This window comes from Bufo bufo, chromosome 2 (genome assembly GCF_905171765.1).
Source record: "Bufo bufo chromosome 2, aBufBuf1.1, whole genome shotgun sequence".
NCBI classification, from domain to species: domain Eukaryota; kingdom Metazoa; phylum Chordata; class Amphibia; order Anura; family Bufonidae; genus Bufo; species Bufo bufo.
Genome location: NC_053390.1, coordinates 546,941,819 through 546,969,301, shown reverse-complemented (window position 1 = coordinate 546,969,301; position 27,483 = coordinate 546,941,819). Strand labels below are relative to the sequence as shown.

Below are 27,483 nucleotides of genomic sequence, written 5' to 3'. Positions count from 1 at the left end.
ACAGAGAGCCGTCACGCTGTGCGCAGCCCTGCACAGCCGATAGCCGAGCCGAGAACCAGGAAGTGTTGAGTACAGATCCTTCACCGCTTCCTGGTCCTTCTGTACTAATGAAGCGCTTCCATAATGGAAGCGCTTCATTAATACAGCGTTAAAGACTGCCCTGATCGCCGTGGCCCGGCAAACCATCTTCCAGGGCCCGGTCCTGGGCCGCGGCCCGGCGGTTGGGGACCGCTGCCTTAAGCAGTCTGACTGTCTGCTCTGGCATGTTTTATGCTCTTTAAAGTCAGTTCTTCTCTGCTTTACACAGCACACGCTGCCCCTTCCCTCCCCTCTGCAGACACAGACGGAGGCTCGGCTCGCGTGCTGCTTCACAGAGCAGCCTGACATCAACTCGCTCCTCTGTCCCCTGGACGCAGACTGAGGGTCACTGATCACTGTCTGGAGATGGTGGGCTGCGGGACAGACAATGCTAGCCCCACGTATATCAGATGTGGTTTTTAACTCCCAGCTGCAGAGAACGGACAGGGGAGTTCTGGATGTCTCTTATCAACAGCTTGCAGTGCAAGAATGCCGAGAGCTTGAAGGGGGAGTACACTTCCGGTCCTATGAGGCAGTGTATGTAAGTACGAGTTGTACGTAACGCGAATGTACGTAACCCAGGGACTGCCTGTAGTTGAATGATTTTCTTTGAAAATAGTACATGATTCAATAATTCAGTGTAGAAAGCTGCAGAATATGTGATGCTTCATATATGTGACTACATATAAAAACATTTATATACAAATCTGTTGTGGTGTATACTTGAACCCCTTTCTGACATCTGCGTCAATAGTATGGCGGATGTCTGGTCTGTAAAGATGGCGCCAGCTCCAGAGCAGACACCTGGGGCTAATGTCCTCAATGGGCAGTAATGCTGGTCGCGGACATTTAACACCTCAGGTGACGTGGCCAAATGCGACCACAGCATTCGAGAGGCCAAAAACCTGTAAGCGCACACTTGTGGAGTAGGACTGCCTTCCCCGGGCAGAGATTAGGGAAGGCGTTGCACTGTAGTAATGAGCCAGGCTTCTAGGCTTATAACTTACAGTTGCAAGAAAAAGTATGTGAACTCTTTGGAATGATATGGATTTCTGCACAAATTGGTCCTAAAATGTGATCTGATCTTCATCTAAGTCACAACAATAGACAATCACAGTCTGCTTAAACTAATAACACACAAAGAATAAAATGTTACCATGATTTTATTGAACACACTATGTAAACATTCACAGTGCAGGCGGAAAAAGTATGTGAACCCTTGAATTTAATAACTGGTTGAACCTCCTTTGGCAGCAATAACTTCAACCAAACGTTTCCTGTAGTTGCAGATCAGACATGCACCACAGTCAGGAGTAATTCTTGACCATTCCTCTTTACAGAACTGTTTCAGTTCAGCAATATTCTTGGGATATCTGGTGTAAATCGCTTTCTTGAGGTCATGCCACAGCATCTCAATCGGGTTGAGGTCAGGACTCTGACTGGGCCACTCCAGAAGGCATATTTTCTTCTGTTTAAGCCATTCTGTTGTTGATTTACTTCTATGCTTTGGGTCGTTGTCCTGTTGCAACATCCATCTTCTGTTGAGCTTCAGCTGGTGGACAAATGGCCTTAGGTTCTCCTGCAAAATGTCTTGAAAAAGTTGGGAATTCATTTTTCCTTCGATGATGGCAATCCGTCCAGGCCCTGATGCAGCAAATCAGCCCCAAACCATGATGTCCCCACCACCATACTTCACAGTTGGGATGAGGTTTTTAATAAATCTTTATTATTTTCTTTTTTAAAATACAAACAAACAAAACAAAGTAAGGCACTTCATGTGCCCCAGACAGTACAATCATAAATATAGAGCAGTATATTTTCCGCAGTACAAAGCAGCCATAGTTTACAATCAATGTAAGGAAGTATAAACAATCAATACACTTGCATTAAATCAAGAAGAGTTGGTTAGACTAAGTATCAGACGACCAAGTGTCCCTTTCAATTGTCCCATTATGTACCATTCCGTGAGTGTAAATGGTTTCATAATCAGCTGTATCTCCGTATTTGACATGCAATACTCAATAAACGGTTTCCATTTTTGAAACAACCCTTTTTCTTGTTTTTCCTTTTCTGCAAGAGAATTTAACCTTTCTATATGAAAGACATGCTTTAGCTGTTCAATTATAACCTGTAAACTAGGGGTATCATCTTGAAGCCATTGTCGCAGGAGGCTACGCTTCGCTACCATGCATATCGTATGGAACAAGCGGGGAATCCCACCTTGCCCTACCTCTCCCTCCTCATAGTGAAACAGGTACAAAGTGGCTGATAATGGAAGCTCTCTTCCCCAAATCCCTTTAACCAAGTTTCCCACTTCCTCCCATAACCTTTTACTCTTTGGGCACGTCCATATCCCATGGAATAGATCAGGGAACCCTATCCCACATTTCGGGCAACTTGTAATCCTGTCTGGTTTAGCTGGATGAGGGGGGATATTAAACCCATAAATAGCTCTGTGCATTAGTCTAACCTGGGTGTCCCTCCATGACTCATTAATTATATGTCTCCTTACTACTTCCCACCCTTTCACTATCTTTGTTTCAATGTCGTCATCATCCAATTGCTCCGCCCATTTTCCAAAACATTTACTCCCATCCCTAATCCCTTCTTCCTTCCGCATATCTGCGTATATCGTAGAAATCGAGACCCTCCCTCCCCCCAGGTCCAAGATCTTATCCAGAGTGTTCTTTCGTATTTCCTTCTGCACCAACACTAATTGGTTCACCACTGCCTCCTTCACTTGAGCCCACTGAATAGTCTGAAATGACGACAACGAAAACTTTTCAATCACTTCCTCTCCTGTGAGCCACCTAGGGTCCGAATCATGTAATAACTGTTTCACACCTAAAATCCCCTTCCTCCTCCACTCCTCGAACAGCTTGTTTCTGTTACCCTGTGGGAATTCAGGATTGTTCCACAATGGAAGATGCTTGGAGACCCTGTACGACAACCAGTACTTTTTTCTAAGAATCCTCCATGCAGCTATCGTGTCCTTAATCAATAAAGACTGTTTGATCCAAACAGGAATCACCTGCAACCTCGCATGCAGCAACGCCACCGGAGACCAGGGAGCACAGAATTCCTTTTCCAACGTTAAAGCTGAGTAAAAACTAGAATCATTAATCCAGTCACAAATATGCCTAGCCATACACGCCAGATTGTAGTTTCTAATATCAGGAAATGCTATCCCTCCTTGCTCAATTCCCTTCGTCAAGGAACGCATTAATATCCTAGGTCTCTTGCCATGCCATAAAAATTTTTTGAATGCTTTGACCAGTTTGGAGACATCTTTGTGTTTTAACAAAATAGGAATCGTCTTCATGGGATAAAGCAGTTTAGAGACTGACATCATCTTAATAAGATGATTACGCCCCAACAATGACAGCGGCAGATCATGCCACCTATGCAATTCTTGAATTATTTTAGTAACTAATGGGTCATAGTTAAGTCTATATAAAGACTCGGGAGTAATCCCCACTTTAATCCCTAAGTAAGTTATGTAAGATCTCGCAATAGGTATACCCCCCATTTCATCACCTGACACCCTTTGCCCTCCACTCTTTAGAAATAGTATCTCGCTTTTTGATTTATTAATCTTTAACCCTGAAAGAAGACCGAACTCCTCTAGTGCATCCATAATCCTCCCAATATCCCTTTGAGGGTCAGATAGGAAAAGCAAGATATCATCAGCAAACAACGCCGTACGCAGTTGTTTCTTGCCCACCTCTAATCCCTCAAAGAATTCTCCTGAATCGAGCAATCTAGACAAGGGCTCTATAGCCAAGTCAAACAGGAGAGGAGACAAGGGGCATCCCTGCCTAGTTCCCCTTTCTAACCGAAAAGAGTCAGATATACATCCCCCTGTACAAACCCTTGCCTTTGGACCTAGATATAACCCATCTAATAGAGTGCGGAATAATCCCGTAATACCCGCTGAATCCAAAGCTAGACCCAGCCATCTCCAATTGATGCTATCGAAAGCCTTTTCCGTATCTAGAGTGAGGATGGCTGGGTCTCGCCCCCGGTACTCCGCCCTGCCAGTCACAGAGAGGGCCAACAATACTTTTCTCAAATTAGTGACAGCCGCCCTACCTTTAATAAACCCAACCTGTGCGGGAGAGATCAAAGAGGGAAGAACCGATGCCAACCTATTGGCAAGCAATTTTGAAATGATCTTGATGTCATGGTTGATCAGGGATATTGGCCTATAAGATGCCAAATCCTCCGGATCTTTCCCAGCTTTATGGAGTAACGTTATATATGCTGTGTTCATATGTTCTGACAACGGAGTACCCTCCACTATAGAAGAATACAGTGTCGTCAAATAAGGCACTACCTGAGCATCTAATGCTTTATAAAAGTCCGCCGTATACCCGTCTGGGCCTGGGGCTTTACCGGAAGGAAATTACTTTATAGTTGCTTGAACCTCAACTGCTGTCAAAGGGGCATTCAAAACCTCCAGCTGTTCTACTGTCAGAGTTGGCAAGGACATATGCTCCAAGAAAACTTTCCCCTCTTCCACCCTATCCCCAGTATTTTGATAAAATGCTGCCATATACCGTTCAAACATTTTATTGATCTGTTGTGGTCTGTGCTCCCTGGTCCCATCCCTTTTCCTCACTACCTGGATATGATTCAGAGGACGTCTACCTTTAGCTAAAGAAGCTAACAGCTTCCCTGACTTATTGCCAAATCTATGCAACCTGGCCTCCATATAAGACCTCTTTGAAATCTCTATTTTCTCTGCCCATTCATCAAAGTCTCTCTTAGCCGAGATCCAGCGTTCTTTAGTATTCTGGGTCTGGGCCAAGAGAAAGTTGCTATAGGCTTCTCTTAAACATGTACTTGCCTTCTCATACTGACTCCTGGCTATTTTCCTAATGGAGGATACATACGCCATCAACCTTCCCCTCAATACAGCTTTGGCCGTTTCCCAAAATAATATCGGATCATTCACATGCTGCCCATTGTCATCAACAAATTCCATCCACCATCCTTTCAGTAATTTTACAAATTCGGCATCCTTCACCAAGTAATTAGGAAATCTCCATATATATTCCCCTCCCCCCTTGTACACTTCCCTGATATCCATTAGGAGAGGTGAATGATCCGATATTACCATATCCCCTATAGCAATGTCGGTTACTCTATGCACAATAGCTGCCGATACAAAAAAATAATCAATTCTCGACCAACTCTTGTGCACATGAGAATAGTGAGTAAACTCCCGACCTTGGGGATTGGAGACCCTCCACATATCTCTGAGAGACAACGACTCGGCAAAGTCCCCCAGAGGATTATAACGACAACTCTCACTGGTAGTCCTCCTGTCCTCGTGCTGATTCATTACGGCGTTAAAATCACCCCCTAGTACTTTTACACCATGTGTATCTTGCAACAGTCTGGTACATAAGGAATCAAGGAAGGCTTTCTGGCCCATATTGGGTGCATAAATGTTGTAAAGGCTAATGTCCCCAAACAGGCCAGAAATGTGCAAACGTAACACCCTGCCTGCATCATCTGCGGTTACTGAGTGCACAGTATGTGACAAGTGACGGCTTATCAAGACTAAAACCCCTGCTTTTCTGTCCACCGCCGCAGAGCCATATACCTCCCCAACCCATAACTTCTTCATCCTATGGAAGTCCGCCGCCGCCAGGTGGGTCTCCTGCAACAAGGCAATATCAGCCTTTAATCTGCGCAAGTGTCTCAGAATTTTCATACGCTTATTAGGAGATTTCAACCCCTTTACGTTCCATGAGATAATTCTCATAAATGGAGTAGTTACGTAAGACCCACCTGACGGCAGAGAACCCCTCCCCACCTTGCTGTTATGTCCTGAATATTATTCAAAGAAGCACTGCCTCCCAGCCCGACAGCACTCCATTCATCATCATACATTGATTGCACATAGACCGCCCTATAACATAAAGAAAATAAAATAAACCACATAGGAACTATGGTTAAGCAATATAAGTAAACTAAGAACCATATATAAAACACAATTTGTTGTAGTACTCCCTTTTTTCTAGTATTAGACGCTCACCACCACCGCCTGTTAGCAGGCACATATCAGAGTCTACGGGCATTGTAAAAGTCACTGTGAATACTTCAGTCATAGCTAACATGAAATAAACTCCCTTCCCCCTCCCCAAAGCCATGAAGGTAATATCTAGTATTCAAAACATAACCTGACATTGACATCACAGTCCACCCGTCTACCGTGCAAACTTTGCTCCCGAAGATTTTGAAATCTTGTTCATCCTCTGAGGAAGGGACGAGGAGATTTGATGAACCCGGCGCCAGCCATTATCTCCCTGTCGTATGGAAGTAACTCGACAGTCCTCCTCAATATCGGCAGCTCCCGGACCACAGTTCACTTGGTTCCTCATAAATTCTTCCGCTTCCATTGGATCCGTGAACTGTTTAGCGCCACCATCCGACAACTGTATGCGTAGAATAGCAGGATATGCTAGCTGAAATCTGGTTCCGTTTTTGTAGAGGCTAGAGCAAACAGGCCCAAAAGCCCTCCGTTTTCGCGCCACTTCTGCGGAGTAATCAGCAAAAAGTAGCACCTTTGACCCTCTCAGTATTAATGGCTCCCTTCTTGCTCGGTAAGCCCGCAGAATGTCCTCTTTGTCAGAGTAGTCTAAGTATTTGCAAATCGCCTGCCTTGGCCTTTGGTCTGCCCTGGTGTTAGCCGATGAGCCTTGGTCCTTCCATGGACCTACTCTGTGAGCCCTTTCCACTTTTCTTCTTCCACTTTGAAGCCCCAAGGCCTGAGGCAATTCCAATTCAAAAACTCGGCGAAGCTCTATCACCGGTACCGATTCAGGCACCCCAACCAAACGCAAATTGCTGCGTCTGGACCTGTTTTCAAGGTCCTCAACGCGGTCATATAATTTCTCCGTTAGTAAATGTAAATCACGCATCTTCTGTGCGGTATCTGATGCCTCCTCCTCCATGCAGGCCACCCGTTGTTCCACTTCAGATACCCTATGGTCTTGTAAGTCCACCTCCTCCTTAAGCTTGTTCAGTGCAGCTTGCAGGGTAGTAGATAGAGATGCTATAATATCGGGGGCTAGCTGTTTCGCCACTTCAATGGCCAGAGTTTTAACATCAATCGTCTTACCAGCGCTTTCAAACAAATCTAGCTGAGTGTCAGCCATCTGGGGATCTTGTTCCTCAGGAGACGCCGGTTTCGGCGAGGGGGGAGGAAGCGGCGCCATCTTTAGAAAAGTTCCGCTTGCACTATCAGCGTCAGCTGGCGTCTGAGTAGAAGTTTTCTGCCCACTTCTTAGCAGGTAACGCTCCATACACCCTTCAGGGCTCCACTCCGCCAGAAGCAGCCCTCTCACAGCTCCAAACTGGCCGATGTTAGCAGATGTATTTGGCGGCGGTACGGAGCAGCAGTCTCCAGCGTCCTCACATACTAGCGCCGGAACCGGAAGCCCCGGGATGAGGTTTTGATGTTGGTGTGCCTTGCCTCTTTTTCTCCACACATAGAGTTGTGTGTTTCTTCCAAACAACTCCACTTTGGTTTCATCTGTCCACAGAATATTTTGCCAGTACTGCTGTGGAACATCCAGGTGCTCTTGTGCAAACTGTAAACGTGCAGCAATGTTTTTTTAGGACAGCAGTGGCTTCCTCTGTGGTATCGTCCCATGAAATCCATTCTTGTTTAGTGTTTTACGTATCGTAGATTCGCTAACAGGGATGTTAGCATATGCCAGAGACTTTTGTAAGTCTTTACCTGACACTCTAGGATTCTTCTTCACCTCATTGAGCAGTCTGCGCTGTGCTCTTGCAGTCATTTTTACAGGACGGCCACTCCTAGGGAGAGTAGCAGTAGTGCTGAACTTTCTCCATTTATAGACAATTTGTCTTACCATGGACTGATGAACAGCAAGGCTTTTAGAGATACTTTTATAACCCTTTCCAGCTTTAGTCAACAATTCTTAATCGTAGGTCTTCTGAGAGCTCTTTTGTGACACCTCACTCCAATTAGCTCTTGGAGATGTCATTAGTCTAGGGGTTCACATACTTTTTCCAACTGCACTGTGAATGTTTACATGGTGTGTTCAATAAAAACATGGTAACATTTAATTCTTTGTGTGTTGTTAGTTTAAGCAGACTGTGATTGTCTATTGTTGTGACTTAGATGAAGATCAGATCACATTTTATGACCAATTTGTGCAGAAATCCATATCATTCCAAAGGGTTCACATACTTTTTCTTGCAACTGTATACATTACAATTCAGAGCAGCGGTTGGCATCACTGAATTGTAATATAGGGTAATGGATAAAATTCCATTACTGTATACAAACTGCAATCTAGGGCTACTTTCACATTAGCGGTTCTTGTGGATCCGTCAAGGATCTGCAAAAATGCTTCAGTTACAATAATACAACCGCACGCATCCGTCATGAACGGATCCGGTTGTATTATGTCTTCTATAGCCATGATGGATCCGTCATAAACACCATTGAGAGTCAATGACGGAACAGTTTTCTTTTGTCAGAGAAGACTGATCCGTCCCCATTGACTTAAAATGTGTGTCAGGAGGGATCCGTTTGGCTCCGCTCCGCTTCGTCAGGCGAACAGCAAACCGTTTTGGTGTCCGCCTCCAGAGCGGAATGGTGACTGATCGGAGGCAAACTGATGCATTCAAGAATGCATTCGTGCGAAACTGATCAGTTTTCGACAGCTTCTGAAAGCCCATGACGGATCTGAGAAACGGAAAGCAAAAATCAGAATAGAAATAAATGAACAGTTAAAAAAAAATACTAATAATAAATCACACAAAAAATGAGCCTTTTGTTACAACATAACAAAAAAAAAAAATTTATGGGGTCAGAACATTTTTTTCCAATTTTTTTTTTTTTTCAGTATTACAACACTTTCCAAATAGGATATTGCTGTAATCGGACTGAGCCGAAGAATGAAGAGCATAAGTCAGTTTTACCGAATACGAATGCCGTAAAAACAATACCCAGAAAACTGTGGAGGAATTTGATTTTTTCCAGCTTCCCCCTACATCATATGCAAAATAAATGGTGCCATTAGAAAGTTCAAGTTGCCCTGTAAAAATGTGAATGGAAAGTTAAAAACATTATGGAGGCAGGGAGTGAAAAAACTAAAACTGCAAAGCGGAAAATCTCCATGTTAGGAAGGGTTCAAAGGGGGTTTCTGAGGTATTTTAACTGATGCCCTTTCCTCCAGTTAGGTCATCAGTATCTAATGTTTCATTGTCCAAGACCCTGGACCCCTGCTGATCCGCTGTTTGAGGAGGCGTCGGCGCTAACAGTAGTGCAGTGGCCTTCTTGCAGATTTGCCTTGGCCATGTGACATCACGTTCATTGGTCCTATGTTCTTGGGGCAGTTCATTGAAGTGAATGTGGCTAAGGTACGATACCAAGCACAGCCACTATACAATATACAGCACTGTGCTTGGGGAGCTCAGAGAATGTTGTGGCGGTACTGCGAGCGCCAGTGCATTCTCAAACAGCTGATCAGCAGTGGCTCAGGGTGTTGGACCCCCACCAATCAGTATAAACATCTTGGAAAACTTTAACCCCTTCACGCAAAATCACGTACATGTACGTGGGGTATTGTGGTGCGTTGTCGTATTCCCATGTGCATGTACGTGATGTGATCGGGCGGGTGCAGGAGCTGCACCCGCCCGATCCGCAGCATGAGCCCGACTGTTACTGATAGTCGGGCCCCTACTGCATCTGCTGGCATCTCTTTATGCGTTGATGCCAGCGGTTTAACCCTTTTGACATGCCACGGTCAGCACGTGCAGGGTTTACAGTGGGAGGGGGCTCCCTCTGACTATCGGCCCCCTGCGCCACGCTGGCAGGGGGTTGATGGTTGCCATGGCAGCCTCGATGCCTTACACAGGCATCGGAGCCTGCGAGCTACAGAAGCCTAGGAGATCCAGCCTGAGGGCTGGGTCTCCTAGGCAACGGTTAGCGTCTTACTGTGTAAGCCGCTGACCGTTCAGTTAAGTACAATACATAATGTATTGTACTAAATTGAAACAGGGATCAAATCCTGAAAAAACGTGGATTTATAATAAATAAATGTAAGTTTTAACCCCTTAGGGACATAGCCTTATTTCACCTTAGGGACCAGGCCATTTTTTGCAAATCTGACCAGTGTCACTAAGTGCTGATAACTTTAAAACGCTTTGACTTATCCAGGCCGTTCTGAGATTTTTTTTCGTCACATATTGTACTTCATGACAAAATGAAGTAAAAAAATATATTTTGTTTTGCATAAAAAAAATACCTAAGTTACCAAAAATGTAGAAAAATTAGCAAATTTCAAAGTTTCAGTTTCTCTACTTCTGTAATACATAGTAATACCCCCAAAAATTGTGATGAATTTACATTCCCCATATGTCTACTTCATGTTTGAATTATTTTGGGAATGATATTTTATTTTTTGGGGATGTTACAAGGCTAAGATGTTTAGAAGCAAATCTTGAAATTTTTCAGAAATGTACAAAAACCCAATTTTTAGGGACGTCTACAGGTCTGAAGTCACTTTGTGAGGCTTACATAATAGAAACCACCCAAAAAGGACCCCATTCTATAAACTACACCCCTCAAGGTATTTAAAACTGATTTTACAAACTTCGTTAACCCTTTAGGTGTTGCACAAGAGTTATTGGCAAATGGGGATGAAATTTGAGAATTTCATTTTTTTGCCTAATTTTCCATTTTAACCCATTTTTTCCACTAACAAAGCAAGGGTTAACAGCCAAACAAGACTGTATCTTTATTGCCCTGACTCTGCCGTTTACAGAAACACCCCATATGTGGCCGTAAACTACTGTACGGCCACACAGCGGGGCGTAGAGTGAAAGGTGCGCCATTTGGTTTTTGGAAGGCAGATTTTGCTGGACTGGTTTATTTACACCATGTCCCATTTGAAGCCCCCCTGATGCACCCCTAGAGTAGAAACTCCATAAAAGTGACCCTATCTAAGAAACTACACCCCTCAAGGTATTCAAAACTGATTTTACAAACTTTGTTAACCCTTTAGGTGTTGCGCAAGATTTTAATGGGAAATAGAGATACAATTTCAAAATTTCACTTTTTTGGCAGATTTTCCATTTTAATATTTTTTTTCCAGTTACAAAGCAAGGGTTAACAGCCAAACAAAACTCATTTATGGCCCTGATTCTGTCGTTTACAGAAACACCCCATATGTGGTCGTAAACTGCTGTACGGGCACACGGCAGGGCGCAGAAGGAAAGGATACATATGATTTTTGGTTGCTCTATATTACACTTTTTGTGCGGCAAGGTAACAAGAAATAGCTTTTTTGGCACAGTTTTTTTTTTTTTTTTTTGTTATTTACAACATTCATCTGACAGGTTAGATTATGTGGTAATTTTATAGAGCAGGTTGTCACGGACGCGGCGATACCTAATATGTATACAATTTTTTTTATTTATGTAAGTTTTACACAATGATTTCATTTTTGAAACAAAAAAAATCATGTTTTAGTGTTTCCATAGTCTAAGAGCCATAGTTTTTTCAGTTTTTGGGCGATTATCTTGGGTAGGGTATGATTTTTGCAGGATGAGATGACTGATTGTTACAATTTTGGCGTACATGCGACTTTTTTGATCACTTTTATTACCTTTTTTTGGGAAGTAATGTGGGCAAAATTTAACTTTCATCATAGTTTTTTATTTTTATGGCGTTCACCGTTCGGATAAAGTAACATGACCGTTTTATAGATCAGGTCGTTACGGACGCAGCAATACCAAACATGTGTAGGGAACTTTATTTTTTTCATTTTTTATCAGTGATAAATATGTTTTTTGATTTTTTTACTTTTTTTTTTCACTTTTTTTATTTTTTTTGGACCCAGACCCACTTGGTTCTTGAAGATCCAGTGGGTCTGATGTCTGTATAATACAGTACAGTACAATATATAGTGTACTGTACTGTATTTTACTTACACTTTGTCTGAACAGATCTATGCCTTTAGCACATATATATGAAACATATATTTTAGGCATAGTAAAGATAGGTTTTGCCCTCCGAGCCTGTGCAACCGCATGTCCACGTTGGGGGGGGGGGGGGGGGGGGGGGGGGGGGGGAAGGGGAATAGATATATATTTTAGGCATACTAAAGTTACTCAGAAAGCGCAGCAAACCGCAGGTCTGAATTGACCTGCGGTTTGTTGCGATCGCCGACATGGTAGTGGTGGCGGCGGTGATCAGAAACACACAGGACGTACAGGTACGCCCTGTGTCCTTAGGTACCAGGTCATAAGGGCGTACCTGTATGCCCTGTGTCCTGATGAGGTTAAGTGTAAAAAAAAAAAAAGCTTGCTTTTCCCTAAATAAATAAATAAATAAATAAATAAAAAATTGTAAAGAATAAGGAAAATAATAAAAGGAGACATATTGGGTATCACCGCGTCCGTATCGTCCGGCTCTATAAAAATATTATGTGACCTAACATCTCAGGTGAACACCGTCAAAAATATAAAATAAAAACTGCTTAAAAAACATTATTTTTTTTGTCATCTTACATCACTAAAAGTGCAACATTAAGCGATCAAAAAGGCGTACCCTCCAGAATAGTACCAATCTAACCGTCCCCTCATCTTGAAAAAAAAATTAACACTTATCTAAGACAATCACCCAAAAAATAAAAAAAACTATGGTTCTCAATCTTTGGAGACACTAAAACATGATTTCTCGCTCGTATCATTGGGGAACACAGGACCGTGGGTGTAGTTGCTGCTGCCACTAGGAGGCGACACTAGGCTGAAAAGTGATAACTCCTCTCCTTCCGGCTATACCCCTTCCAGCCTGAAGAGAGCATATAAGTTTTTAGCTTAGTGTTGTAGGAGGCAGACCGGCTTCCTTTTGTTATTTTTTTTCTCTTTTCCCTTTTAGGTATGAGACACAGTCGCCTAGCCTCTCTGTCTACACGGGGAGCAAGACCGGTGTCGTTTTCTCTCACCGCCCGACCTCTCCACACAAGAAAAGGTGGATTAAGGCAGTCTTGCTCCCCTGCTTCCCGCCAGCCAAAGGGTCACCTGGATCCGCGAAGACCCACCCGCCAGTCCAGACTCCTGCCACTTCGGTGCCAGCTGCTGAGGAGGTGACCCTGATGGTCCATTAAGGGAGGGTGAAGAGAAGAGGATGAAGATGAGGTGAGTAATTGGGACTGGGTGAGTATTTTGCCCCCCCCCCTTCTCGCCTCCGGTCTCATCCTCTCCACTGGACCACAGGGGGGTACTTTCCCCCCTCCCCTGCTTAATGCGCCATGGGGAAGCACTTAGGGAGGCTCCCACTCTTCACTGGAGCCACTGTTATCCGGGCCGGCCATCTCACTACCTCAGGCCTCTGCTTCCTTTCAGGCCTACCCGCGTTTCGGGTCGCGCATGCCTCAGGCTCGTTCTTCGCACTGCTCCGGGTCTGTCTGTTTACTGGCCGACCGGAACCGCATCGCTGTCGGCCTCTGGTAGCTAATTTAGGCGCGGGTCCCCGTAAATGCAAGCTGCATGTCGCCGCCTACCTTTTTGATGCAGGTGGCGGGGCTAGGGTTCCCGCAATGGCCCAGGGGGGAGGATCCTTTGATTCCCCGTGCTGATTCCGGCTCCCTCACCTGACTCACGCTGCTACTGGGACCAAGGGACCTGTAGTTCCCTGCAAGCTGGTAGGACGGTTGTAACCCTCTCCAGCCTTGAGTCCAGTATTGGGTTTGGTTGGCAGCCATGTCCGAGCCCCTCGCATGCCACCAGCCATTACTTATTATGCATGCACTAAATGCAAGATTAAGTCACCCGCAGCCAGCCTGACTTCTTATGCTGATACCGAAGGCTGTGCGCCAGATAGGTTCTGCCCCCCGAGCCTGCGCAACCGCATGTCCACCCTGACCGAGTGGAACCGGACTGGGCCCGTGCCTTATCCCGGGCAGTGGATGACCTCTCGAAAATGTCCCTATCCACCCTCTCTTCATGGGTCGTTTGGTTGATAAATCCCCACCTGCGCAGTCCGCACCTTCTTCGGGCGGTAAACTTAGGGGCAGACCTTCGCACGAGCGGCCCAGAGCAGGACATCATTCCTCCTCTGACTCAGCATCTCCACCCCCACCGGGGTCGTGTTTGGACGCATCCTTCCTTCCAGGGAAAGTTCTGTCCGAAGGGGAGTTTGGGGACTCTGATACTTATATGGATCCGGAACAATCTTCTATTATTGCTTCCATTGTGGACTTTGGGAACTGCTGTCCGTGACACCTTCCAGGTGCAGGATGACTCCCCCTCCACGAGCCACGAGGAAGTGTCTCTCTTCGCTCCAGGTAGTCGCCTAAAGCCTTACTTGACGGCTTTTCGTGGTCATTGCGAAGGCGTGGGACCGTCCAGATCGTCGATTTACCACATCCAAGCGACCTGATCTACTTTTATCCCTTTCCGGTGGAGTGTGTGGCTAAGTGGTCCTCTCCTCCTAAGGTGGATCTTCCGGTTGCACGTCTCGCTAAACACACCGTTCCTGTGGCCGATGGCTCATCCCTCCAGGACCCTGTGGATCGCCGTATGGAGTCCTTCTCTAAGTACGTTTTTCGCAGCAGGTGGCTCAGCACTTGATCCCTTTTTGGCTTCGACCTGAATGGCTAAGGCGGTCTTGGAGTGGGCACTCTGGTTAAATCAGGACTTGGCAACGGACCTCCCTCTAGCTGACCTCCAAGCCTTGGCCCTGCAAATCTCCCAAGCGGGGAAGTATCTCTGTGAGGCTTTCTTGGATGCGGGTGCGCTCATTGCCCGCTCATCAGCTCTTGCTGTAGCCTTACGGCGCTACCTGTGGCTTAAAGTTTGGGCAGTGGATTCATTTTTCTGATGCTACAAGCGGTAAAAGTACTCACCTTCCACAAGGCAGATTCAAACATGTGTTTTGTGCTAGGTTTTCAATACCCAGGCTTATTCCTTTCGCCGCCCTAAGGCATCCATGCCAGACCAGCATAAGAAGCCATTCTTTATGCCTCAACCAGCCTAGCGCCCGCGAGCACATCCCACTCGTCCTCTTTGGTGGGCGGTCGTCTCCACCTTTTCCAGTAAATTTGGCGGGCCCACATCTCAGACGCATGGATGCTCGAAGTGGTAACCTCGGGTTACAAAATCGAGTTTGCTTCTCCTCCTCCGGATCTGTTCTTTCTGTCCCAGCCACGCAGAGACTCACATCGGGCCATTACTTTTTCCCAAGCAATCCGGTCTTTCCTCGTTCGAGGTGTGATCTCCCCAGTTCCCCTGGAGGAACAGTTCACAGGGTTTTATTCAAACCTGCTTGTCGTCCCCAAGAAGGAAGGATCCTTTCGACCTGTTCTGGATCTCAAGCTGCTGAACCGGTTTCTCCGGGTTCAACACTTCAGAATGGAGTCCCTTCACTCCGTTGTTGCTTCACTAGAGCGGGGAGAATTCCTCTTGTCAATAAACATTCAGGACGTGTACTTACACATACCCATTGCTGCGGCGCATCTGCGCTTCCTCCGCTTTGCTATAGGGCCCCACTACTACCAGGTCGTCGCCCTTTCCTTGGGTTTGGCAACGGCACCGGAGTCTTCACGAAAGTACTCGCCCCTCTCCTGGCCCTTCTTCGTACCAGGGGTATCATCCTGATTCCCTATCTGGACGACATCTTGGTCAAGCAGCAACTTTCAGTCAAAACAAGGACAGTCTACGTATCACTCTGGATACCTTAGCACGCTTTGGCTGGCTGGTAAACTTCTAAAAGTCGTTCTTACATCCCACCAGGCGGATCATGTTTCTGGGGATGGCCCTCGACTTGGACATTGCGTTAGTGCGCCTCCCTCTGGACAAGAGTCTAGCCCTCCTGCGGTTGGTCCGCTTCTCCTCCGGCGCAGGTGCACATCAATCCGGTTTTATATGAAGGTCTTGGGTACAATGGTCGCTTCCTTTTGAGGCAGTTCTGTTTGCACAGTTTTACACCCGTCCCCTTCATCGGGCGATTTTGTCATCCTGGGCAAGTCACCGGAATCCTTTGACCGTCACATCGTTTTGGCCCCAAGGGTGCGTTCGGCACTCAGGTGGTGGCTCTCGGCCCAAACTTTGGAGTCTGGGAAATCTTTTCTCTCGGACTCATGGACGGTGATAACAACCGATGCCAGTCCTCAGGGATGGGGAGGAGTCTTCCCGCCCCAGACAGTCCAAGGCGTATGGTCTCAGTCGGAATCCATACTGCCAATGAACATCCAACTGCCATTCATCTGTCCCTCCTCCATTGGACCCCTCTCCTGAGGGCCGGCTGATTCGGATCTAGTCAGACAACGCTATGGCTATGGCTTACATCAATCATCAAGGGGGAGCCCGCAGTCAAGCGGTGATGGAGGAATCTGCCAGAATCCGGCAGTGGGCGGAGACGCATGTTCCAGCTCTATCTGCGGTCTACATTCCGGGAGTGGAGAATTGCACGGTGGATTTCCTCAGTCGGGAGGGTGGTCCCTACACCCTGAGGTGTTTGACGCCATTTGTCTTTATTGGGGTCAACCGGAAGTGGACTTGATGGCATCCAAGCTCAACAACAAGCTCCCCGCCTTTTTCTCTCAGACAAGAGATCCCCGAGCGTGCGCCGTAGACGCACTGGTGGCGCTATGAGACTGGTTCTCTCTACTGTACGTATTCCCTCCTATTCACCTCCTGCCCAGGATCAGGATGGAGGGCATCCAGACGATTCTCATCGCTCTGGATTGGCCCTGTCGCGCGTGGACGTTGAGAGCATCCTCCTTCTAGGAGACGCGCCGTGGCCTCTTCCGCCCTTAGTCAATCTTCTCTCTCAAGGACCTGACTTCCACTTGCATTTAGAGTCGCTACGTTTGACGGCATGGCTGTGGAAACCGACATTCTAAAGCAGCGGGGTTTCCCTCACAAGGTCATCCACACCATGATTAAGGCCAGGAAACCAGTTTCATCCAAGATTGTTATAGAACTTGGGGGTCCTTTCTGGGCTTCTGTAAAGGAATGTGGCCTTTTTCCACTGCTCTTCTCACTTCCACCATACTTTCCTTTCTGCAATCAGGTCTGAATTTGGGTCTTGCTCTTAGTACCTTAAAGGGACAGGTGTCGACGCTTTAAAAAAAATTTCCAGCGTTCTTTAGCAGAACAGGCCCCGGTCAAGACCTTTCTACAAGGGGTGGCTGACACTGTTCCTCCGTATCGCCTCCCCTTACCCTCTGGGGACTTAAACCTTGTCCTTGTTACCCTCCGATCGGCTCCTTTTGAGCCCCTGGACGCAGTTTTCCTCCGTATTACTTTCCTGGTTGTGATCACATCCATCAGGCGTGTTTCGCATTTGGCGGCGCTTTCTTATAAGGAGCTGCTTCTTATTCTGCACCAAGATAAGGCAGTGCTCCGCCGGTGCCTTCTTTTCAGCCGAAGGTAGTCTCTGCCTTCCATGTCAATGAAGACATTGTTCTCTCTTCGTTCTGTCCCTCTCCCTCACATCCTAGGGAGCAAGCTCTCCATCAGTGGGATGTGGGCTCTGAGGATTTACTTATCCATTTCTAGTTCGTTCCGCTGTGCGGACTCTGTTAGTTATTCCTGAAGGTCCTCGCAAAGGATTGGCGGCCTCCCAAGGTGACGACTACCAGGTGGATTCGTTTGGCAATTGCTGAGGCATACTACTCCCGGGGCAAGGCACCGTCCTTTGGTATTACAGCCCACTCAACTAGGGAGGTGGGCGCTTCTTGGACTCTTTTCTACCATGCTTCCGCTTCACAGCTGTGTAAGGCAGCGACTTGGTCTTCCTTGCACACGTTCACCAGGTTCTACCGGGTGCATATTTTTGCATCAGCAGACGCTGCTCTGGGCCGCAAAGTTTTGCAGGCGGCAGTGTCTTAAGCTTCCGCGAGTATGTTTTCCATGAGCGTGTGGTTCTTCCCTCCCCGTGGACTGCTTTGGAATGTCCCGTGGTCCTGTGTCCCCCAATAATACGAGCGAGAAAACGAGATTTTTTTGTGAACTCACCTGTAAAATCTTTCTCGCTTAGTTCATTGGGGGACACTGCTCCCACCCATTGATTTCTATGTTACCACAAGTAATGGAGGTTGATTTGCCAGTATGGTCCTCAGTTCTGGTTTGGTCCGACTGGCATTTGTTGGGTTATTGGTGGTGTTCCATATGTTTTTTTTTTTTTTTTTACTCCTCCTACTGCTTGGGCACAAACTGATATGTTCTCTCCAGGCTGGAGGGGGTATAGCCAGCAGGGGAGGAGTTATCACTTTTCAGCCTAGTGTCGCCTCCTAGTGGCAGCAGCAGCTATACCCACGGTCCTGTGTCCCCCAATGAACTAAGCGAGAAAGATATTTTATAGGTGAGTTCACAAAAAATCTTTTTTTTGTTTAAAAAATGCTGTTATTGTGTAAAACTTTATTAAATAAAAGTATACATATTAGGAATCGCCACGTCTGTAAGAACCTGCTGTGTGTGTGTGTGTGTGTATGTATATGTGTGTGTGTGTGTGTGTGTGTGTGTGTGTGTGTGTATATATATATATATATATATATATATATACACAATTATATATTTGTGTCAAAAAAGCAATTTTTTGTCACCTTATATCACAAAAAGTGTAATACCAAGCGATCAAAAACGAAACAAAACGTATAAACTGTGCCAAAACAGCTATTTTTTGTTACCTTGCCTCACAAAAAGTGTATTATAGAGCAACCAAAAATAATATATATCCTAAAATAGTACCAACAAAACTGCCACCTTATCCCGTAGTTTCCAAAATGGGGTCTTTTTTTTCCGGAGTTTCTACTCTAGGGGTGCATCAGGGGTTCTTCATATGTGACATGGCAACTTAAAATTTATCCCAGTGAAATCTGCCTTCCAAAAACTATATGGCATTTCTTTCCTTCTGCGCCCTGTCGTGGGCACGTATAGCAGTTTACGACCACATATGGGGTGTTTCTGTAAACTACAGAACCAGGGTAATAAATATTGAGTTTTGTTTGGCTGTTAACCCTTGCTTTGGTAGCTGAAAAAAATTGATTAAAATGGAAAATCTGCCAAAAGAGTGAAATTCTCAAATTTCATCTACATTTTCCTTTAATTCTTGTGGAACACCTAAAGGGTTAACAAAGTTTGTAAAATCGGTTTTGAATACCTTGACGGGTGTAGTTTCTAAAATGGGGTGATTTATGGGTGGTTTGTATTATGTAAGCACCAGAAAGTGACTTAATAACTGAACTGGTCCTGAAAAAATTGGATTTTGGAAATTTTCTTAAAAATTTAAGATTTGCTTCTAAACTTCTAAGCCTCCTTACATCCCAAAAAAATAAAATGTAATTTTCAAAATGATCCAAACATAAAGTAGACATATGGGGAATGTAAAGTAATAACTATTTTTGAAGGTATTACTATCTATTATAAAAGTAGAGAAATGGAAATTTGCAAAAATACGGAGCTCCGTACAGTATTAGAATGTATTGACTCCACTTAATAACTTCATAAATTAATTTGTACTGTAAAAAACCAGTGGTACCTTGGAACCGTACCGGAGTTCTAGTTAGTCGCAGCTTGTATAAAGTTACTTTCTGTGTGTTTTCTGCAGCTTTTTTATTTTTACTTTTTTTTTTTTTTTATAGAAGAAATCCCAGAGTTCTGCATCAAAGTCTTGTGGAAATGACCCACATCAACATTTTCAAGGTATCCATTCAGTGCACAGTTTTTTTTTTTTCAGCGGGGAGTAGTCTGTCGGAGATGTCTGGATCCGGCATTGCAGGCTCCATTAAAGAAATATTCTGGTAGGGGATAACTATTAGATCGGTGGGGGTCCTACCGCTGGAACCCCCAACAGTCACGAGAACAAAAAAAAATGGCTGGGTCCTTAACCCGTTCCCGACATCTGCCGTACATGTACGGTGTATGTTGGGTCTTTAAAGATGGCACCCACTGCAGAGTGAGTGTTATCTGCTGAGTGCCTGCTGTTTCATACAGCAGGCACCTGTGGCTAATATCCACAATTGGCAGTAATGCCGACTGCGGACATTTAACACCTCAGATGCCATACTCAAATGTGACCATGGCGTCTTAGAAGGCCAAAACCCAAATGTGTGCTTTTGGGTTGAACGTGCATTGCTCCGGCGGAGATTGGGGAAAGCACCCTGTTCTGATAATGAGCTGGAGGCTGTACTAGGTTTCCAGGCTCATTATTACTATATCCCAGTTCAGGCTAGCAGGTGGCAGCACTGAACTGGGATATAGTGATTTCTGTACAGAATAAAGGGGCTACTTCCATTATTCTGTATAAGTTGCAATCTGATGATTGCAAGTCGTGGTCCACTTGGGGACCTAACAAAAAAAATAAAAAAATAAAATTATATATATATATATATATATATATATATATATATATATATATATATATATACATATATATATATATATATATATATATATATATATATATATATATACATATATATATATATATATATATATATATATATATACATATATATATATATATACATATATATATATATATATACACATATATACATATATATACATATATATATATATATATATACATATATATATATATATATACATACATACATACATACATACATACATACATACATACATACAAAATTCATTTATCTCCCTTTTCCCAAAATAATAATAAACAAGACAAAAAAATCATGGGCATCACCCATACTATTAAAATATAAAAAAAAGTTATACCATATGGTGAATGGTGTAACGGAAAAAATAAAAAATTGCTGATTTGCAGTTTTTTCATCACTTTATCTCCCCAAAAAATTTAATGATCAAAAAGTCATACACACCCCAAAATAGTATTAGCAAAAACGACAGATCGTCCTGCAAAAAATGAGTTCCCACACACACCTCCATAGACATAACTATAAAAAGTTATGGGGTCAGAATGTGGTGATGAATAGAAAAAACTTTTCAGTATTAAAACGCAAGGAAAACTATACATAAGTGTTATCTCTGAATTCGTACTGACCTGGAGAATGAAGAACACAAGTCAATAAAAAAATACAAAAAAACCTGTAAAACCGTGGTGGAATTGTATCTTTTTCTAATTCCACCCCATTGGAAATTTCTTTCCCACTACATCCTATGCAAAATGAAATGTAAGGCATAGAAAGTGCAACTTGTCCTGCACAAAGAAAGCCCTCATATGGCTATGTGAAAAAAAAAAAAAAAAAAAAAAAAAGTTATGGCTCTGGGAAGGTAGGGAGTGAAAAACGAAAACAGGATATTGCCACTTGAAAGGGTTAAGGGGTTAAAAAAAACACATGGACAACCAGTTAAATAGTATTGTTGGATGTAATGCCTGATAAGTATACCGTCAGTGAGTATAATGTAATCCCTATTGTTTGCGGTTTTGCCTCCAACATAGATAGGGAAGAAGATGATGAAGAATTCACTGCTACTGGACGTTCTGGTCATTTCGTAATGCAACAAAGCGGAAAGGTAAGACAAATATGACCCATCATGGCCATCATCGTCATGTGCCAATGGGTTTTGTTTCTTTAATGAATTAGAAACCATAAGCTCAAGTATGATTTATATATTAAGAATTTTTGAGTTGAAAATCTAAAATGTGACTAATTGAAAGATTTTTTCGAAAATAGTACATCATTCATTATGTGAGTAATTGCATTCCGTGTACAAAGCTGCAGAATATGTGATGCTTCATATGTGACTACATAGAAATACATTTATATACAAATCTGTTGTGGTGTATACTTGAACCCCTTTCTGACATCTGACTTAATAGTATAGAGGATGCCTAGTCTTTAAAGATGGAACCAGCTCCAGAGCAGACATCTGCGGTTAATGTCCTCAATGGGCAGTAATGCTGGTCGCGGACATTTAACACCTCAGGTGACGTGACCAAATGCAACCACAAGGCCGAAAACCTGTAAGCGCACACTTGTTGAGTAGGACTGCCTCACCCGGGCAGAGATTAGGGAAGGCGTTGCACTGTAGTAATGAGCCAGGCTTCTAGGCTTATAACTTATACATTACAATTCAGGGCAGCGGGTGGCAGCACTGAATTGTAATATAGGGTAATGGATAAAATTCCATTACTGTATACAAACTGCAATCTAGGGCTACTTTCACATTAGCGTTTTTTGTGGATCCGTCATGCATCTGCAAAAACGCTTCAGTTACAATAATACAACCGCATGCATCCGTCATGAACGGATCCGGTTGTATTATGTCTTCTATAGCCACGACGGATCCGTCATGAACACCATTGAGAGTCAATGGGGTACGGATCAGTTTTCTATTGTGACAGAAAAAACGGATCCGTCCCCATTGACTTACATTGTTTGTCAGGACGGATCCTTTTGGCTCCGCTTCGTCAGGCGGACAGCAAAACCTTTTGGTAATAGAGATGTAGGAGGGCACTTGCCAGATGGAGTCACATAGAGACACGAAAGTTAGAACAGTACAATTTATTAAACACCTCTATAGCAATAAAAACATAAAAAGCAACTATAATATAAAATAGGAATATTCTAATACACACCGTAAAAATAAAGGCAATGTTATACAATATAGTACATAAAATGGAGACAAAGCTTAGATAAAATATCCAATGTAAAAAAGAGGGGAATAACTTCAGATAAAATGTCCAATACCACAAAGGGTTAAGGTGAATTAAATATGGGAATTTGTCAAATCAATTTTTCAGTTTTTCAATTTAAATAGTCGGCTTGAACTCTCTCGATTAAAACCAGTTCGTGGCGTCCCACGTTTTCAGATGGTATTAATCAATAGGAGGAAACCATATTCGATGAAAAGATAATCACAAAATTTTTACTTAGCTTTTTTGTATCCAGCACTGTAGTATACATGGAGTTTTCCACTATGACGTGCTGGATCTGAGTTCAGCGTCCCACGTGGTGTAGCTTGTTTGGTATGGCCTGGTTGCGGCCTTCTTTTGGATAGAACACAAGTCGAATCTTTATAGTGTCAAACTTGAGTTTTCGCATCCCACTTGTTTGTATTATTCATACACAGATATAATCATTGACCCAGGCACTGTGAATATCGAGTCACGCACATACACTTTCAATGGACCTTAGTTGGTTGCAGCAAGATTTAGTGCTTGCCTTTTCCTTGATCCTGTGGGCGTTCCTCTCCAGGTGCTGTGTCTTTCGGGTCTTTGTAATCTGTTTAATTTTTGATCCTTTTCCAAGCGCTGTAGATTATGATTATAATCCCACTATGCAAGTCCATAAATTGAGCACCAAACGTGTTTCGGAGTGTTGCCTTACTCCTTCCTCAGTGGTAATACTTGCATAGAGTGTTGGCTGTCTTTTATATCCCTCCTTCATAAGTTCCTAATAAAATATGAACTGGATTCCCACATAATAGTGTTCCTAGTAAGATATGGACCAGATTTAAAAAAAAAAAAAACACACCGCACTTGCGGTTTTGATGCGTTTTCCATGCGTTTTTTGACGGGTCAATGCGTTTTTTGTCCATATAGTTCCCAATGGGGCTAAATATCATTCCCAATAAGTCATTTTCCTTTTAGACTCTGCTTTATAATTAAAAAACAGCAAAACCTTTTGGTGTCCGCCTCCAGAGCGGAATGGTGACTGAACGGAGGCAAACTGATGCATTTTGAGCGGATCGCATTCATTTCAGAATGCATTAGGGCAAAACTGATCAGTTTTGGACCGCTTGTGAGAGCCCATGACAGATCTCAGAAACAGAAAGCCAAAATCAGAATAGAAATAAATGAACAGTTGAAAAAATAAACATCCCACCAAAAATGAGCCTTTGGTACACATAACTATAAAAAAATTAATTTATGCGGTCAGAATATGGTAATGAAAAGAAAAAACTATTTTTCCAAAGTTTTTTTTTTTTTCAGTATTAACCACCTCAGCCCCCAGTGCTTAAACACCCTGAAAGACCAGGCCACTTTTTACACTTCTGACCTACACTACTTTCACCATTTATTGCTCGGTCATGCAACTTACCACCCAAATGAATTTTACCTCCTTTTCTTCTCACTAATAGAGCTTTCATTTGGTAGTATTTCATTGCTGCTGACATTTTTACTTTTTTTTGTTATTAATTGAAATTTAACGATTTTTTTGCAAAAAAATGACATTTTTCACTTTCAGTTGTAAAATTTTGCAAAAAAAACGACATCCATATATAAATTTTGCTCTAAATTTATTGTTCTACATGTCTTTGATAAAAAAAAAAATGTTTGGGTAAAAAAAAAAATGGTTTGGGTAAAAGTTATAGCGTTTACAAACTATGGTACAAAAATGTGAATTTCCGCTTTTTGAAGCAGCTCTGACTTTCTGAGCACCTGTCATGTTTCCTGAGGTTCTACAATGGCCAGACAGTACAAACACCCCACAAATGACCCCATTTCGGAAAGTACACACCCTAAGGTATTCGCTGATGGGCATAGTGAGTTCATAGAACTTTTTATTTTTTGTCACAAGTTAGCGGAAAATGATTTTTTTTTTTTTTTTTTTTTTTTTTTTCTTACAAAGTCTCATATTCCACTAACTTGTGACAAAAAATAAAAACTTCTATGAACTCACTATGCCCATCACGAAATACCTTGGGGTCTCTTCTTTCCAAAATGGGGTCACTTGTGGGGTAGTTATACTGCCCTGGCATTCTAGGGGCCCAAATGTGTGGTAAGGAGTTTGAAATCAAATTCTGTAAAAAATGACCTGTGAAATCCGAAAGGTGCTCTTTGGAATATGGGCCCCTTTGCCCACCTAGGCTGCAAAAAAGTGTCACACATCTGGTATCTCTGTATTCAGGAGAAGTTGAGGAATGTGTTTTGGGGTGTCTTTTTACATACACCCATGCTGGGTGAGATAAATATCTTGGTCAAATGCCAACTTTGTATAAAAAAATGGGAAAAGTTGTCTTTTGCCAAGATATTTCTCTCACCCAGCATGGGTATATGTAAAATGACACCCCAAAACACATTCCCCAACTTCTCCTGAGTACGGAGATACCAGATGTGTGACACTTTTTTGCAGCCTAGGTGGGCAAAGGGGCCCATTTTCCAAAGAGCACCTTTCGGATTTCACAGGTCATTTTTTACAGAATTTGATTTCAAACTCCTTACCACACATTTGGGCCCCTAGAATGCCAGGGCAGTATAACTACCCCACAAGTGACCCCATTTTGGAAAGAAGAGACCCCAAGGTATTCGCTGATGGGCATAGTGAGTTCATGGAAGTTTTTATTTTTTGTCACAAGTTAGTGGAATATGAGACTTTGTATGAAAAAAATAAAAAAAAATAAAAATCAGCATTTTCCACTAACTTGTGACAAAAAATAAAAAATTCTAGGAACTCGCCATGCCCCTCACGGAATACCTTGGGGTGTCTTCTTTCCAAAATGGGGTCACTTGTGGGGTAGTTATACTGCCCTGGCATTTTCCAGGGGCCCTAATGTGTGGTAAGTAGGTAAATGACCTGTGAAATCCTAAAGGTGCTCTTTGGAATATGGGCCCCTTTGCCCACCTAGGCTGCAAAAAAGTGTCACACATGTGGTATCGCCGTATTCAGGAGAAGTTGGGGAATGTGTTTTGGGGTGTCATTTTACATATACCCTTGCTGGGTGAGAGAAATATCTTGGCAAAAGACAACTTTTCCCATTTTTTTATACAAAGTTGGCATTTGACCAAGATATTTCTCTCACCCAGCATGGGTATATGTAAAATGACACCCCAAAACACATTCCCCAACTTCTCCTGAGTACGGCGATACCAGATGTGTGACACTTTTTTGCAGCCTAGATGCGCAAAGGTGCCCAAATTCCTTTTAGGAGGGCATTTTTAGACATTTGGATACCAGACTTCTTCTCACGCTTTGGGGCCCCTAGAATGCCAGGGCAGTATAAATACCCCACATGTGACCCCATTTTGGAAAGAAGACACCCCAAGGTATTCAATGAGGGGCATGGCGAGTTCATAGAATTTTTTTTTTTTTGGCACAAGTTAGCGGAAATTGATATTTTTAATTTTTTTTCTCACAAAGTCTCCCGTTCCGCTAACTTGGGACAAAAATTTCAATTTTTCATGGACTCAATATGCCCCTCACGGAATACCTGGGGGTGTCTTCTTTCCGAAATGGGGTCACATGTGGGGTATTTATACTGCCCTGGCATTCTAGGGGCCCTAAAGCGTGAGAAGAAGTCTGGAATATAAATGTCTAAAAAAATTTACGCATTTGGATTCCGTGAGGGGTATGGTGAGTTCATGTGAGATTTTATTTTTTGACACAAGTTAGTGGAATATGAGACTTTGTAAGAAAAAAAAATAATTCCGCTAACTTGGGCCAAAAAAATGTCTGAATGGAGCCTTACAGAGGGGTGATCAATGACAGGGGGGTGATCAATGACAGGGGGGTGATCAGGGAGTCTATATGGGGTGATAACCACAGTCATTGATCACGCCCGTGTAAGGCTTCATTCAGACGTCCGTATGCGTTTTGCGGATCCGATCCATCTATCAGTGGATCCGTAAAAATCATGCGGACGTCTGAACGGAGCTTTACTGGGGGGTAATCAATGACAGGGGGGTGATCAGGGAGTCTATATGGGGTGATCACCACAGTCATTAATCACGCCCCTGTAAGGCTTCATTCAGACGTCCGTATGCGTTTTGCGGATCCGATCCATCTATCAGTGCATCCGTAAAAATCATGCGGACATCTGAATGGAGCTTTACAGGGGGGTGATCAATGACAGGGGTGTAATCAATGACAGGGGGGTGATCAGGGAGTCTATATGGGGTGATCACCACAGTCATTGATCATGCCCCTGTAAGGCTTCATTCAGACGTCCGGATGCGTTTTGCGGATCCGATCCATCTATCAGTGCATCCGTAAAAATCATGCGGACATCTAAATGGAGCTTTACAGGGGGTGATCAGGGAGTCTATATGGGGTGATCACCACAGTCATTGATCATGCCCCTGTAAGGCTTCATTCAGACGTCCGGATGCGTTTTGCGGATCCGATCCATCTATCAGTGGATCCGTAAAAATCATGCGGACGTCTGAATGGAGCTTTACAGGGGGTTGATCAATGACAGGGGGGTGATCAGGGAGTCTATATGGGGTGATCAGGGGCTAATAAGGGGTTAATAAGTGACGGGGGGGGGTGTAGTGTAGTGTAGTGTAGTGTAGTGGTGCTTGGTGCTACTTTACTGAGCTACCTGTGTCCTCTGGTGGTCGATCCAAACAAAGGGGACCACCAGAGGACCAGGTAGCAGGTATATTAGACGCTGTTATCAAAACAACGTCTAATATACCTGTTAGGGGTTAAAAAAAACACATCTCCAGCCTGCCAGCGAACGATCGCCGCT

The 27,483-nt window shown here is 43.7% G+C and overlaps 1 protein-coding gene across 3 annotated transcripts in view; it reads left to right on the top strand.

The window, feature by feature from the left end:
• Positions 1 to 27,483, top strand: part of LOC120989755 — a 329,530-nt gene that overhangs the window by 72,738 nt on the left and 229,309 nt on the right. Inside the window, exons 7-8 of one of the 3 annotated variants that reach the window (XM_040418047.1) lie at positions 19,719 to 19,779; positions 21,509 to 21,582. The exons of 1 other annotated variant lie outside the window; for it this stretch is intronic. In XM_040418047.1, the coding sequence (XP_040273981.1) occupies positions 19,719 to 19,779; positions 21,509 to 21,582 (135 nt within the window). Of the gene's footprint in view, positions 1 to 19,718; positions 19,780 to 21,508; positions 21,583 to 27,483 lie in introns of those variants that run through there. One more of the 3 variants, XM_040418050.1, reaches the window with a different exon arrangement.